This window comes from Notamacropus eugenii, chromosome 3 (assembly GCF_028372415.1).
Source record: "Notamacropus eugenii isolate mMacEug1 chromosome 3, mMacEug1.pri_v2, whole genome shotgun sequence".
Lineage (NCBI taxonomy): Eukaryota > Metazoa > Chordata > Mammalia > Diprotodontia > Macropodidae > Notamacropus > Notamacropus eugenii.
Window position 1 is genome coordinate 227,580,385 of NC_092874.1, and position 14,419 is coordinate 227,594,803.

Genomic DNA, 14,419 nt, shown 5'->3' on the forward strand with positions numbered 1-14,419 from the left:
TACATGGACCCCCTGAAAGGGTCTCCAGTCTGCTGTTGTAACGGAAGATAAATTGGATTTGGGGTCAGAAGAACCGGACTTAAACTCCAGCTCTGCAACTTATTAACCTGTGAAGGTAAGCTCCTTGAGGGCAGGGAATGTTGCTTTTTTGTCTTTGGATCCCAAACGCCGAGCACATGGGACAGACAGGCATAGAGACTGAACCTGTGAATTCACAGGTATAGAGATCTTCCAGGCGAAAAAACTCCTTTTATCAATGCGGTCAACCTCTTCTCTGCAGAATTTAGAGTCTTAGAGTTGCCTAGAGAACTGGGAGGTTAAATGCTCTTGCCCAGGCTCACATGACCAGTAAAGTATGGGAGGAATGATTTGCACCCGGGTCTTCCTGGTTTCAAAGACTGTTCTCTATTCACCACACCAGGCTGTCTCCGGCACACAGTAGGTGTTTAATAAATAATTTAATAAATAATAATAAATAATGTATACATATATAAAATAAATGATAAATAATAAATTGATTTCATTATGTGCCAATGACCTGGCAAGTCACTTCTTTTCTGTAAGTCACTATTTCCTGATCTGTAAAATGATAGGGTGAGCTTAAGATGTCTTTCATCTCTAACCCAATACTAGTGTATTACTCGTGTATACACTAGTGTAATACTAGTGTATTCTACTCAAGAACTGACTGCTATCTGAGCAAAGAGTTGGAAAATCCCTACTGTTAAAGATCCCACTGATCTTTCCTCACCTGTTCTGTCCTCCCCCTCCCCGATCCTCCTTGTCTTCCTTGGGACATCAGATATTGCTGACAATACCCTCCGTCCTGAAACCCTCTCCTCCTTGCCTTCTTTGACACTCCTCTCTTCTGATATTGCCTCTGCCCCGACCCCGACCTCCCAGGTTCTCCTTCTCTGTTCCCTCTTAGCTGGCTCTTTTTTCCTGTTTCCATCTCCTGATAAGTGGCCTGCTCCGGAAGGCTTGCTCTCTGTCTGTTCCAGGCATAAACTATTACCTCTATGCAGTTCCAATCAATAATAGTTCATTTGTCCCTAGGTTTGATAGTTTACACCGTGGTGTCAAAGTCAAATAGAAATTGGGGGGCCAGTAACCCCCACATTGACATAGTTTTAAAATATTTACCTAAGTTTTATTGTATTTTTATTTATATTTCCCAATTGCATTTTAATCTGGTTCAGGTCACTCAGGAGTGTTGTGACAGGCTACATGCTTGATGCCTCTGGTTTATATAACTTTTTTTCATAATAGTTCTAGATAACGTTTGTATCCTAATTCCCATTTTACAGATGCAAAACTGAGGCTCAGATACGTTACATGACTTTTCCAGAGTCACAGAATTATTGAACTCCAGAGCGCAGATTTGTACTTAGGTCTCTCCCGGCTCCAAATCTCTTATTTATTCCATTAGACATTTGTGACCAGTTATAGTATAACTAGCTCTTCTGACTTATGAAATAGTGGAAAAAGTGGAGGATCTGCTGGCTGAGGACCTGGGTTTGAATCCTGGCTCCCTTCTTTGCACAGGTGGGGACTACAGGTACAGAATATTGTATACCCAGTACTCTCAGCCTTAATCGATACATTGGTTAGTCACAACTGAGATACTTTTCTTTCTCTTTTTATTTCATTTTTATTCCTTGTGATAAGAAAGAGATATGGGAAGAGAGAGATTTGGAAATGGAGGGGATTTAAAAACAATATACATGAATGCGAATTGTGGGTTTTGTTGGTGTTGTTGTTGGTGCTGTTTTTCCCAAGAAATCTTGGCTCTGTTGTTACTGTGGACAAACCCCTTAACATCTTTGGACCCTAGTTTCTTAATCTGCAAAATGAGGGGTTTGGTCTAAATCTCCTAGCTAAAGTTTTCACGGTCTTTTGACTTCAGATTGAAGACATCACACTGCCTCTGGAGCACTGTCCTCTGTCCTGGACTTCTAATGGTCTTCTGGGTCCTTTCTATTTCTATGTTCTTTAAATGCCCAAAACTCAATGTGCCTGAAACTAAGCACATCATCTCCCCATCCCCCAATGGTACCTACTTCCCAATTCCCCTATTTCTGTCATTGTCACCTCCATTGTTTCATTCAAGATGGAGTGCAGTAATCAGTCACCTTGGACATCTCCCTCACTGTCACCTGAACAGTTTAACTCTTAGGAAGTACCAACTCTGTCTATGTGAGACAGTATGCTAGGGGATGGGGATGCAAAGGTGAAATAAAACATAGCACTACCCTCAAGGAGTTGGTGAGTTTTTATTAAGCACCTAAGCACTTTACCAATGTTATCTCATTTGAGCTTCACAGCAACAACACTAGGAGGTAGGTGGTATTATTTATTCCCATTTTACACCTGAGGAAACTGAGGCAGAGAAAGATTAAATGACTTGCCTAGGGTCCCACAACTAGTAAATTGAGTCATAGTTTGAACTCAGATCCTCCTGACTCCAAACTCATTGATTTCAGCAGCTTCTAGCTGACACGTAGAAAGATAAATGCATAAGTAAACTCCTTCTACTGTTGCCTTCACCATCCTTAATACACAAATACATAGTCTGTGGTTTCATCTACATAGAGAACTTGAGATATGGGAACTCCTTCCAGAAATATACAAATGCAGATCGTAATAATAAGGCCAGGGGAATTGCCTAAGGCATATAAGGGTCACGTGACTTCACTAGGGTCAGTCAGTGTCAGCAGTCCAGGGATTTGAACCTATTTTCCTGACTTAAATAAATATCATACACACACACACACACACACACACACATATTGTGTGTGTGTATACTATAAGCATAGTTGGTTTTATGTGGTTAATTAAGAGACTTGTCCCTGGTCTCCCAGCTAATAATTTAGTCCTGAACTCTAGCCATGCCGCCTAGCCATCATACATCTCACATTTCTGACCCATTAAGGGTTAGAGTGCACAACAAGCGGTTGGACCCTCATTCTGTAGATGAGAAAAAGAGCTCAGAGATAGAGGTTAAGTAATTTCTCATTGGGAAAACAGCTGTTAAGTGCTGGGGATCTGAACTCAGGTCTTTTTGCCCACTTCTACTGTAGGACTAGCTACACTCTTTGTAACAAAGAGAATACTGTAACACGTGCAAGTCTTGAACTTCAAGTGTTACAAGGTATTGGAGTTGAGTATCTACGCTGGTTTAACACATTGGCCACTCTGAGAGTGGGAATTTCAGGTTCACAGCAGCCATACTGGACATTTCAACCCTATAGAATCTTGGGGTTTGGAACCAGAAGGGGCCTTAAAGGTCATCTAGCTCAACTCTTTTGTTTTATAGAGCAGGAATAAAGACCCAGAGCTGGGGCGGGGGTAGGGGACCCAGGGGGTCCCAAAAGTCTTAGTTTGGTTTCAAGACAATTAAAGCTACATAACCAGACATCAATAAAAAGAATGGAAAACTGCAAAACCTCACCTTTAGTCTGGTCACCCATTTAAATTATAGGTCCTATGGAACTATTTCCTGTAATATAGTTGGCCCTAACATGAAGCTTTTTAGGAACCTTGATGTTGGGAGGATCCTCAGAGGCTGTCTCTAGTCCAAATGCTACCCAGATAAGAATCTCATCTCCCACTTCCTGGACCAGTACTCATCCAGCCTTTGTTTGAAAGCCTTCCTCCTCTAGGAAGTCTTCTATGATTTCGCCTTTCCTTTGAACTTTTTCAGAATTCGTAATCTGTATCACAGAATTTGGCACTTAATTGTCTACTGTTTGCTCTTAATGACATTCTGTTGTTTCATTTAAGTTCACTGGATGTCTTTTTTACTAGATTATAAACTCCTTGTGGGCAAGACCTATTCTTATATCTCAAATCAAAAGGATCAAATGAAATATTAATTTTTTTTTAAAAAATGCACTTCAGCACAGAGCATAAATGATTCTTCCTTTCCTTTTTCGTATAACTCTTTATACCCTTCCCAGTGCCCAGCGCAAGACTGAGTACATCATAAGCTTCAGATAGTACTAATAGTGCTGGACTTTAAATCCAGAGAATGGAATTAAAACCCATAGTCCTATATGGATACAAGCTCTGTACTCATGGGCAAATTACTTAACCTTCCTAAATCTGTTTTCCCAATCTTTTAAATGGTGACAGTGATATATCTTCCTCTCAGGGTTGTGAAGAAAGCATTCTATATACCTTAGAGTGCTAGAGAAATGGAAATGACTATTTTTAATACAGAAAAGAGACCTGAGGAGAGATGGGTAGTGAAGGAAAAAAATATGGTGGGCTCTGAAGGAGAGAGTGGGGAATGAGTTCTGAGGAATTAAGTGGGGGTGTCACATTGCCTCACTGAACTGTAAACTGCTTTAGGCTCGAGAGATTATCATTTACTTTTTGGATCTTTATTAAGTAGGTCTTTAATAAAAGTAGCACGGAATTGAAATTGAGGGAAACTATGCCTTGGTCTAAAGGGAGAGTGTGAATGAAACTTAAGGGGGGAGAAACAGGGATTAGAATGTGAGAAGGGGTGGGGTCTGAAGGCTGCCAAGAGTGGGAGGTGGGTGGTAGGGGGAGGGAAAGAGGTAGTCTTTGAAGAAAGAGAGGGGGGCTAGAGGTGAGGCTAAGGGAAGGGTTTGAGAGAGGGTGCAGGGCCATCCTTACCGTGCCAAAGTTGCTGAAGAGGCTCAGGGTGGGGGCTGGCTCCATTGGAAAGGGCAAGATCTGCTTGAGGTCGAGGGGGGGCTGCATGATGGGGGGCGGGTGAAGCAGAGGGAGGGGCCCCGCTCTGCTCAGGCTTCCTGTATCGGGGAGAAGGTAGGTTATAGGGGGAGGGGGGAGGTTGAGTGGTGGCAGTTGCGGACTCTGCCCTCCCCAACTGCAGCCACCTTGTCTGTCCTGTTCATTCACCCCCCCACCCCCACTCCTCCATACACGCTCCATGGGGTTTCAGCTATAAGTGTGCTATATATGGTGACAGAAATAGGGAGGGTGCAACTCTTTCTTTCCCCCCAGGGCTGGTTTCACTTCTCCCTTCTCCAGATCTGTCCCATCCCCCAAGATCTCTAAGCACTTTTCAGACCCAGAAAGAAACCTCTGTGTCTGGTAAGCATGGGATTAGGATGCCCCTTTTCCCAAGCTCTATCCCTCCAGGAATCTGGAAGCTTTCCTCCTTCCTGAGGATCCCAAAGCCCTTAGTACCCCAAAGGCAGAAAAGTCATGGATGCTCACAGTTGGAAGGAACCTCCAAGGCCATCTAGTTCAACCCCCACTCAAATCATGAATCCTAGTTACAACATCCTGACAAGTGGTCATTCCAAGCCTCTACTGGAGGACCTCCCATCATGAGAAACTCACTGCATCCCAAGACAGTCCCTCCCCTCTGCCCCACTTTTCCAGGATCCTGATTGGCTGATTCTCTTGGCCAGGCTTGGAGACGGGGGGAGATGGGAGGACAGAAGAGGGAGGGTGTCAGGGTCAGGACCCAGGAAAAGGAAATTTGTCAGGTTTGGGGTGCTGGAGGTGGGGCTGGGAATGATATTCCAGGGCAATGGGCATGAGTTCCTACCAGGTATAAGAAAAGGGAGAAGCCTGGAAGAGGGAAGAAAAGATAAATGAAAGAAGGTCCTAGCCCAGGTGACCCTTTCTTCCAGTGATAGCGAGGGATGGGATATATGGGGATAGGAAGGGAGAGGGGGAGGTGACTCAGTCCTTCTCACTTTGGGAGAGTTCCAGTTGTTGGGAATTGTTTCCTTCTATGCAGCTAAAATCTGATTCGATGCACCTTCTGCTCATTCTTCCATAGTTTGCCTTCTGGACCCAAGAAGAACTATTCTAACACCTTTTCCCTAATGGCCTTCTTGTGACATGATTTTGAGTCCCTTTGCCTCCAACTTAGCAATATATCCTTTCTAAGAACACTGGAGAACTGAATGCAATATTCCATGTGTGATGGGAAAGAGCACTGGTTTGGAGTCATCACTCTTGAGTGCAAATCCTGACTCTACTCATTTCCACCACTGTGTCCTTAGGCTAGTCATTTCACCATTGGATACCTCAGTTTCCTTATTTGTAATCAAGATCTTGGACTCAGGGACCTCTAAGATCCCTTCCAGCTCAAAATTCTATGACCTTAGCATCCTTCCCACTTGAAAAGAAAGATGCGATTTGACTAGGCAGAAGGCAGAAATATCCTCTCTCTCATTTTGTATTTCTATTCAGAAAACTGATTTGGGAGAAAGATGGTTCTGATTCAGCCTACTGATCCAAAGGAGAACTGGAGGATCAAATTTGGGGGGGAGGAGTAGAGGGGGTACAGAATCCCTCAGTAGCCCAGAAGAGCACTTAATTAATATCTAGGCGGTACAGGTAGATCCCTGGACCTAGAGTTAGGAAGACCTGAATTCAAATTCAGTCTTAGACATTTACTAGCCATAGGCAAGTAACATAACTTGTATCTGTCTTAGTTCTCTCAGCTATAAGATGGAGATAACAGCATTCACCTGCCAGGGTCATTGTGAGATTCAAATATTTATAAAGCGCTCAGCGCAGTGTCTAGCACATAGGAGGCATTTAATAAATTTGTGTTCCTTTCCCCCTTCCCTAATTACAAAGCTTAAGTAATAATAGACATTACTCTAAAATCATACAAAATTAGGAAGATAAGGTTCAGAGAAGGGTGTGTAAATAACACCTGGGTCCTTAGCTCACATGGAAACCTTTCTTCAGCTTCTTTCCTTCTTCCCTTCCCCACCAATGCCATTTGCATTCTCTGTCACCCAGGCATCTCCTGCTTCTCTTTTGAAGGAGGAAGCATGTCCAGGGCAATCAGAATGGGGAATGCCTAAGTCTGAACCAAAGGAGGAAATGAAAATCCCAGCCCTCTCATACCTTGCCCCTCTACCCCAAGCCAGCCTATCGAAAGAGCCCAACTGAGGCACATCTCCGCTGGGGAGATCTGCAGGGCCTCCCTCTGACCTGGGTTGCCAGGCCTGGGGAAGCTCCAGGGCATTTACCAGGTCCAAGACCCCCCCCCCCCCAACCTGCTTTTTCCCAGGAACAAATGGAGAATCGGAAGACTGTCCCTTCTCTCTTTCAAAGGAGGAAAGGGTCGCCTGGGTCCTTTTTAAATTCCTCCTTTCCTCCCTCTTCCAGGCTTCTCCTTTTTTTCATACCTGGTGGAACTCGTGCCCACTGCCCCAGGGCACTGGCCCCAGTCCCCCCCAACCCCCCAGAGCTCTAGGTCTGACAAATTCCCTTTTCCTGGGTCCTGCCCCTGACACCCTCCCTCTCCTATCCCCCCACCCCCCCCAAGCCTGGCCAAGAGAATCAGCCAATCAGGATCCTGGAAAAGTGGGGCAGAGGGGAGGGCGGGGGAACAGGGATTAGGGGAAGCAGAGGAGAGAGGGAGGGAGTGGGGGAGGACTCAGGCACAGCTCCGGGTAGGGGGAGTTAGTCCCCCAGGTCCTGGGGCATCTGAGCTAAGACTGTTTGGCCAGGATGCCTGAGTCCTGGTGCTCCATCTCAGAGGTGCAGGGGGGAACAGGGGGCTACTAGAGGCTGAGGTCAGGCTTGGGGGGGGGGGGTGTTAAAAGTGGGTGCTTGTGATATTTGAGTTCTTTAGATTAGCAGCTAGGGATTGAACATTTGGGTTCTATGCCCTTGGCTACCTCAGATCTGAAGAGAAGAGGAAAAAAAAGAAAGGGAAGGGAATGCTCAGTGACTGGGGGAAGGGTTGGAGGGAGGGAGAGAATTTGGAACTCAAAATATTTTTAAATGTTTAAAATAAATAATATTTTTAAATAAAAGAGATGGTAACGGATACAGGGAAAGAGATTGACAGAGACTGGAGAAATAGTGACAAAAGAAGACTGAGAGGGAAAATAACAGAGGTTAAGACCAGACCGTGGAACGTGGGGGCACTTTGGTCACTTCCCTCCCTATTTTGTCCTCTCACACCCTCCCCCTCCCCCTCATCCCTTGGTACACCAGGTCTGGGCAGCATTAACTAGCCCAGAGTGGCAGCAGGGAATGGTGCTAGAAACCTGAGCTCTCCCAGAGCCCCCAGCACCCTCCCTCTCCACCCTCTGCCCACCCCAGATGGCTGGGAGCTTTCACTTCTACCCCTCCCTCTCACACACATGGAAACTGGAGGTTGCATCTTGGCCACCGTGCCCATTGCTTTGACTTCCACAACTAGAATGCAGTCGTCTCAGCTATCCCTCCCTCCCCCCTATCCATAGGGTGGAAGGCTTAGGACAAGACAGGGAGGAGCTTCGAGCCTGCACCCACATCCACCCACATCCACCCCACTCCCCTCACAGTAGGGGCTTGAAGCCTGAGCTTTTGAGCTCTCCAGCCAGTCTTGGGGAGAGGGGGAGGCGGTGCTTTCTGAATGTTTCAATGCCCTTTGCTTTCCCAAGGAGGAGAAAAGGAGCTGTACCGATCCACCATTTCTCCTTTATGACAGGATTGTTCCCGTGCCATGACTCGTTTGTATGGGCTGGGGGCTGGGCTGGGAGGCTTGGGGTTAAGGGTTGAGTAGAGACAGAGAGAAAAACATTGTGGAAAGAGCATTTGGACTTAAAGTCATGAGATCTGGGCTCTGATACAAGCTGTGGGATTATCTAATAACTGTCATTGAACCTCTGCGAGCTCCAGTTTCTTCATCTGGAAAGACAGGGCTTCCTCTTGACAAGGATTTGTGAGGAAAGCAGTGGACTGACCATGCTATAGAAAAGGGAGCTGTTCTAAATAAAGGGGGGTGAGGCAGGGATGCTTGGCCCCATTTTCTAAGAGATGCTTCCCTTTAGAATAATAGAGTTGGAAAGGGCCTACGAGGTCATCTCTAGACTCTCGTTCCACTCCCGAAGTTTACAAATGGAGAAACTGAGTCCCTAGGTCGGATAAGTGCCCAAGGTTACATAGGTCACTAGAGGCAAAGCTGGGATTCAGAACCAGGTCCTATCGCTCTAAAATCAGTATTCTTTCTACTACTCCAGGACGTGCTCTTTTGAACCTGCTCCAACTAGGACCCCCAGGTTTGGTTGAGGGTGGGCTGAAGAAGAGATCCTCTTTCCTGGGGACAGAGGACTGCTTCTCCTTTTCATGAGGACACAGGGGGAAGCAAGCAAATCCAGGACTGATTTTGAGAAAGGTCTCCCACCTAGTAAGAGTTTAAATAATATTTGTTGAATTGAATTGTATTTGATTGGATTAGATGAGTCTGAGTGAAAGGAGAAGAAATGAGATAGGGAACCCAGGCATTCTGGTATCCAGTTGGGTGGTTTAGAGGAAGCTTTGGGTTTTTGTAAGTGGAAGGGGTTTTGCAGCTAAAGGGAGGGACTGAATCAAAGCTGGGGCAAGGAGGAGACGCTCATTAGAGTAATTGCCCTGGGGCAAAGAGAGCCCTGCCCTCTTTGAAGAGGTGGCTAGGTGGTGCAATGGATAGTGTGCTGGGTCTGGAGTCAGGAAGAACTCATCTTGCTGAGTTCCCATCTAGCCTCAGACATTTACTAGTGGTGTGACCCTGGGCAAGTCATTTAACCCTATTTGCCTCAGTTTCCTCATCTGGAAAATGAGCTGGAGAAGGAAATGTCAAACCACTCCAGTCTCTCTGCCGAGAAAAATCCAAATGGGTCTATCAAGTCAGACTCAACCTAACAATAAGGACTTGTAAAAACTTAATAGTCTAATCCTGGAGGTAACCTAAGAATTATTTTAGATGTCTGTCTTCATTCTCAACCTTACTCCCATATTTTAATTTAGTTTCATTTCTACCTCTAGCTTCAAGATACATTTGGCCCTCCTCGTCCCATCTTCCTCTTGAGTCTGATCCTCAGGGATCTGTTTGTTCTTGTCAAAACCCACCCCTCAGCTCCTCTCAGCTAGAAACTCAGGAATTTCCAGATCCAGTTACTAAGGGCCTGTCCCTCACCATCTCTCATCCACTAGACACATCCCCTTGTTCTGGGTCAGGTCTACTCATTCCAACTGAGAAAAAAATGGGTTGGTTGAAAGTCTTGGGTGGGAAAGAGGAAAAACCTAGTGGTTTACTTGGGCACCAAAATGAAAGTTATCGTTAGGAGTCAGAGATAATTGGAATAGAGAGGGAATTAGGGTAAGGTCAGGTTTAGGTTAGAGTAGAGTTCAAGAGGAGATTAGGATCAGAGGGAGGAACTGAGAGGTTAATTTTAAGGGTGGGGGTGGAGCCCAAACCCGGGAGAAGCAGAGGAAACATTTCCTTCAGAACATTGGGGTTAGGGTCTCAGAGGGAGCAGAGGGCAAGAGTCAGTTGGAGGGTGAAGGGAGAGGTTGAGGTCAAGGTCAAAGCCTTTGGCCAAGGATAGCCTTCTAGTTGGTTCAACAAATATACATCGAGCCAACTATATACAAAATCAGTTGCCTAGGCCCTGGGGGTTAAAAAATATAAAAAGATGGGCTTCAAGGTGGTTTATACTGTCATAGTGGGGAAAGCCATGGACACAAATAATCATGAACTAGTGGAAAATGTGACAAGTGTTAAAAGAAATTTAAAGTAGAAGAAATCACTTTTATTGGAAGGAAAGGAAGGGGTAAGGGGACAAAAGTCAGAGAATCAGTTCAAGAAAGACTTCCTGGAAGAAATAGCATCTGAATTGGGCCTGGAAGGAAGAGACTTCAAAAGGTGAAGAGTGGTGAATTTGGGGGGAGGGTAGCCCCCAGTAGCCCTGGAGACCTAAGAGGGAAGAGACCCCTGAGGGGACAGAATTGGCAAGAGGTGGGGTAAGTGTGGAGCCCAGGTCTAGGATGGAGGTCCTAGGGGATTTGAGCTCACTTCCCACTTCCCTAAGTTTTCTTATTCCTAGCAAAGGAGCGTGTGAGAAGGGGGCATTGGGGGGAGTGGTAAATTCTTGGGTCATTCTTTCTTTATCTGAGTTTCAGAGTAACCTCTCTTTTTCCTCAGTTTCCTTTTTCCAGGAAGGAGGCAGATTAAGAGCTAGAAAATGCTTTGAAGTCAAAGATGAAAGGGCTAGGGGGATGATAATGAGCTACTATTTAAACCATCATCTGTAATAACAGCTCCCCTCCCTCTCCTTGCTTCTCTCTCTCCTCTCTCTCTCTCTTTCTCTCTCCCTCCCTCCCTCTCTCTGTCTCTCTCTCTCACACACACACACACCCTGGGGTTAGGGGGTTGGGGAGGGGGGAAGGGGTGGCCATGAATTTTAGAGTCCTCTGGGGAGAAAAGGGAATCAGGCTTAAGCAGTGAAGGGTAGAGGAACCTCTGGATCCCTTCTGTCAGGGCTTTAGAACTCAAGAGCTATCAAAGATATTGATTTGTAAGTCAGAGTTAAAAACAGAGCCGTACCCCAGACCTAGAATCTCTAGCTCCCTCAGAACAAAACTTGAATTCAGCCCCAGCATAACCAAACCAACCTGGAAGCTAGAGCCCAGAATAGAAGCTATAGATTATAGAGCCTAAAGCTCAGGCTTTTCTTTCTTTCTTTCTTTTTCTTCCTTCCTTCCTTTTTCTCTTTCTTTCTTTCTTTCTTTCTTTCTTTCTTTCTTTCTTTCTTTCTTTCTTTCTCTCTCTCTCTCCCTCTCTTTCTTTCCTTCCTTCCTTCCTTTTTCTTTCTTCTTTCCTTCCTTCCTTCCTGACTTTCTTTCTCTTTCTCTCTCCCCCTTTCTCTCTCTTTTCCCCCTTTTCTTCCTGGCAGGTGTGGCAGCCTTACTCCACTTCTCCACTTCTCTCCCTCTTTTTCCCACTGTTGTTATGTTTGGCAGAGGGTAAGGGGTTATTATGGTGTCTTCCTGGGAGATGTAAGGAAAGAGAGCTCTGAGGAAATCTGGACCAAGCTACTGCCCCAGGTTTTGTGCCATTCTTGCGCCCAGGTACCTCTTCCTGGGCTCTGTTGGGCATTAGGAAAAGAATCACTTCAATCCACTTATCTGGGACCTGAATTTTGCTGTCACTGAGTCCCTGGGGCCCCAGAGTGGCCAGGGGTGTGTAGGGTCACGTAGGCCTGAGGAATGCTGAGCCTTTGGGCTGGAGGCCTAAGCTTTGGGGAAAGGGGTACTCCTAAGAGGATGAGGAATTTCAGGATGGCTGCCTTTGAGAGTCCCTCCTTCCTCCATGGATGGAGTCCACAGAGAAGAGGAAAGGAGAGACAAGGTGAGAAATGGAGAGAGATAGGGGAATAGGAAAGGTAGATGATGGATCATGAGAGAGAAATGGAAGAGGAAAATGATAGAGGGGGAGAGATGGAAGCAGAAGAACAAGAAAGATTGAAGGAAAGAAAAATAGAGTAGGTTAGAGAAAGAGAAAGAAAGTATAGGAAGGAGAGAAGGAAAAAAGAGCCAAGGAGGAGAAAAGAAAGAGGCAAGGTTGCCACTAGAGAGGAGGGCAGCTGTTAGGCCTGGAGCAAGGAGTCCAGGTGTCCTCAAGGTAGGGGGTAGGTTAGGGAGTGAGAGTTACAGGTGCCTGGGGTGGGGAGTGGGGGTATGCTTCCCTAAAGCGGGGGAGGTGTCAGAAACCAGCCTGGTCAGGGCTAGATCAGAGGTCAGAGCAGGGCCTTTGGGAATTTAGAGGAAAGCAACAGAGTGCAACAAAGTCAGAAATAAGATAAAGAGGAGGACCAAGACTGAGCCAGGCTCCCACCCCATCCCCCATCCCCCAGGGCTTCTTTCGATGTAGGTCACCAGGGATGGGGACGTGGTTGGCTATGGGGCTGTCAGAGGCCAGACAGAATCCCCTCCCCCTTCCCTCTACCCACTCCCCCTCAAAGCCTGGATTCCCCCAGCCCTGGGCAGCACTGTAGGAAGAAAATGAGGAGGAGGAGGAGGGGGTGGGGAAGGTACAGGTTCCCAGTGCATGGAACTGGGAGTGAGTGGGGCAGGTTCCAGCCTGTAGGACCAGGACGGTTGCTGAGACAGGAGCAGAGACAGGATCTGAGCCGCCCAGGCCTTTGGGATAGGCAGCTCCCCACCCCTCCTCCAATTCCCTACAGCCCTACGGCATAAAACCCTCCATGCCCTGGTGACCCCCTTGCCAGCCCTCCAAAGCCTGCCCCTTCCCCTTCGCAGCACCCAGGCCCCAGGCCCATTATTCTTACTCCTTGTCCCCCCTCCAATCCCTCTTCTCTTACTATATACCCATAGTCTTCCCAGACTCGCTTTTCTCCTCAACCCCTACCCAGTTTCCTCTTTTTCACCACTCTGCCCTGTATCCATTAGGTCCAAACTGTCCCACCCCCCACCTCCCACCCCCCCCTGCTAATCTCCCTTAATTTTCCCTTGCTCCCAGCCTCCTCCTTTCCCCTTCTACTTTGGCTTAGGCGGGTGTGGATGTGGGTCGAAGAGGAGGTGATGGCGGTGCAATTCTCTCACCCCACCAAGGCCCCCAAACAATCCCCCTCCTCAATCCCTGACTGCCTTCATAGAATATTCATGAGGCTCATGAATATGCAGCACACTCATTACAGGAGTCTCGTTCTCCCCTACCCCCATCTCCTCTAGTAGTGAACGGTAGGAAAAAGGGGACTCTTGGGGGGGCACAGATGTGGAGCCAGATGTGGGGGAGGGGGAGCCAGGCTCTGACAGGAGACTGCTGTCACCGCGAAGCCCAGGATTGGGGGGGAAACGGAGATCCGGAGGGGACACCCAGGGGGTCCGGAGACTGGAGCTACGGAGGCCACTCACCGAGGATCATGCTGGGGACCCAGGCGTTCGGGGCTCCGCGCGGCTCCGTCCCGGGGGCCGATCTGGCGGGGTTGGGGGGGGAGGAGGAGCCAGGGGAGGAGCCAGCGGCTGGGCCAGGGCGGAACGGGGGCGGGGCTGGGACTGAGAGCAGGTGAGGAAGGGAGGGAGGAAAGCGAGGAGGGGGAGGGGGCTCCAGCGCTCCACAGTCATCTCTCTAGGCGACCGTCTCTTTCTCAGACTATTTTTCAGTCTCGCTCTGTCTCTCAGGTTTTCTCTCTGTTTCTTTCTTGAGCCCTAAATCTGGGTGGCAGGAAATCTGGATGGGAGGAGGGAAGATCTGAGTCTGGGGGATGGGATACACGGTTCGGAAAAAGAAGTCTGGCCTGGGGGGTAACATACCTAGATCCTAGGGAGCTGCAGAATAGGGCCAGGGACAGGATGAGACCTGGGCCCCGGGACAGTCTAGGTTGGAGTTCATGAGAGCTCCTGAGATGGGGTTTGGGAATGAGTAAAAATGTACTTGGGTCTTAGGGGCCGCCTGAGACCCAAGCAAAAGGGCACCTTTAGTGTGTAGACTTGGGACTAAGGAACAGGATATTCGGGTCCTGGAGGGATATTTGGGCTTGGAAGACAGGACAGGTAGGCCCTGGGGGTTGGCGGGGGGGCAGTGATGAATGGGTTGAAAAATTAGACACCTAGGTCCTGAGAAAGAAAATGGGCTGGAGTATAGATAGGATAATTGAGTCCTGGAATAAAGGATGAG

At 47.4% G+C, this 14,419-nt stretch overlaps 1 protein-coding gene across 3 annotated transcripts in view; it reads right to left on the reverse strand.

Moving 5' to 3' along the window:
• Positions 1-13,720, reverse strand: part of ZNF385A (zinc finger protein 385A) — a 28,572-nt gene extending 14,852 nt beyond the window's left edge. For 2 of the 3 annotated variants that reach the window (XM_072654918.1, XM_072654917.1), the window contains exons 1-2: positions 13,657-13,720; positions 4,645-4,781 (exon numbers count right to left, since the gene is read on the reverse strand). In XM_072654918.1, coding sequence (XP_072511019.1) covers positions 4,645-4,781; positions 13,657-13,666 — 147 coding nt within the window. In that variant the 5' untranslated portion in view covers positions 13,667-13,720. The remainder of the gene's footprint in view (positions 1-4,644; positions 4,782-13,656) is intronic. The other variant, XM_072654919.1, reaches the window with a different exon arrangement.
• Between the last annotated feature and the right edge of the window lie 699 nt (positions 13,721-14,419).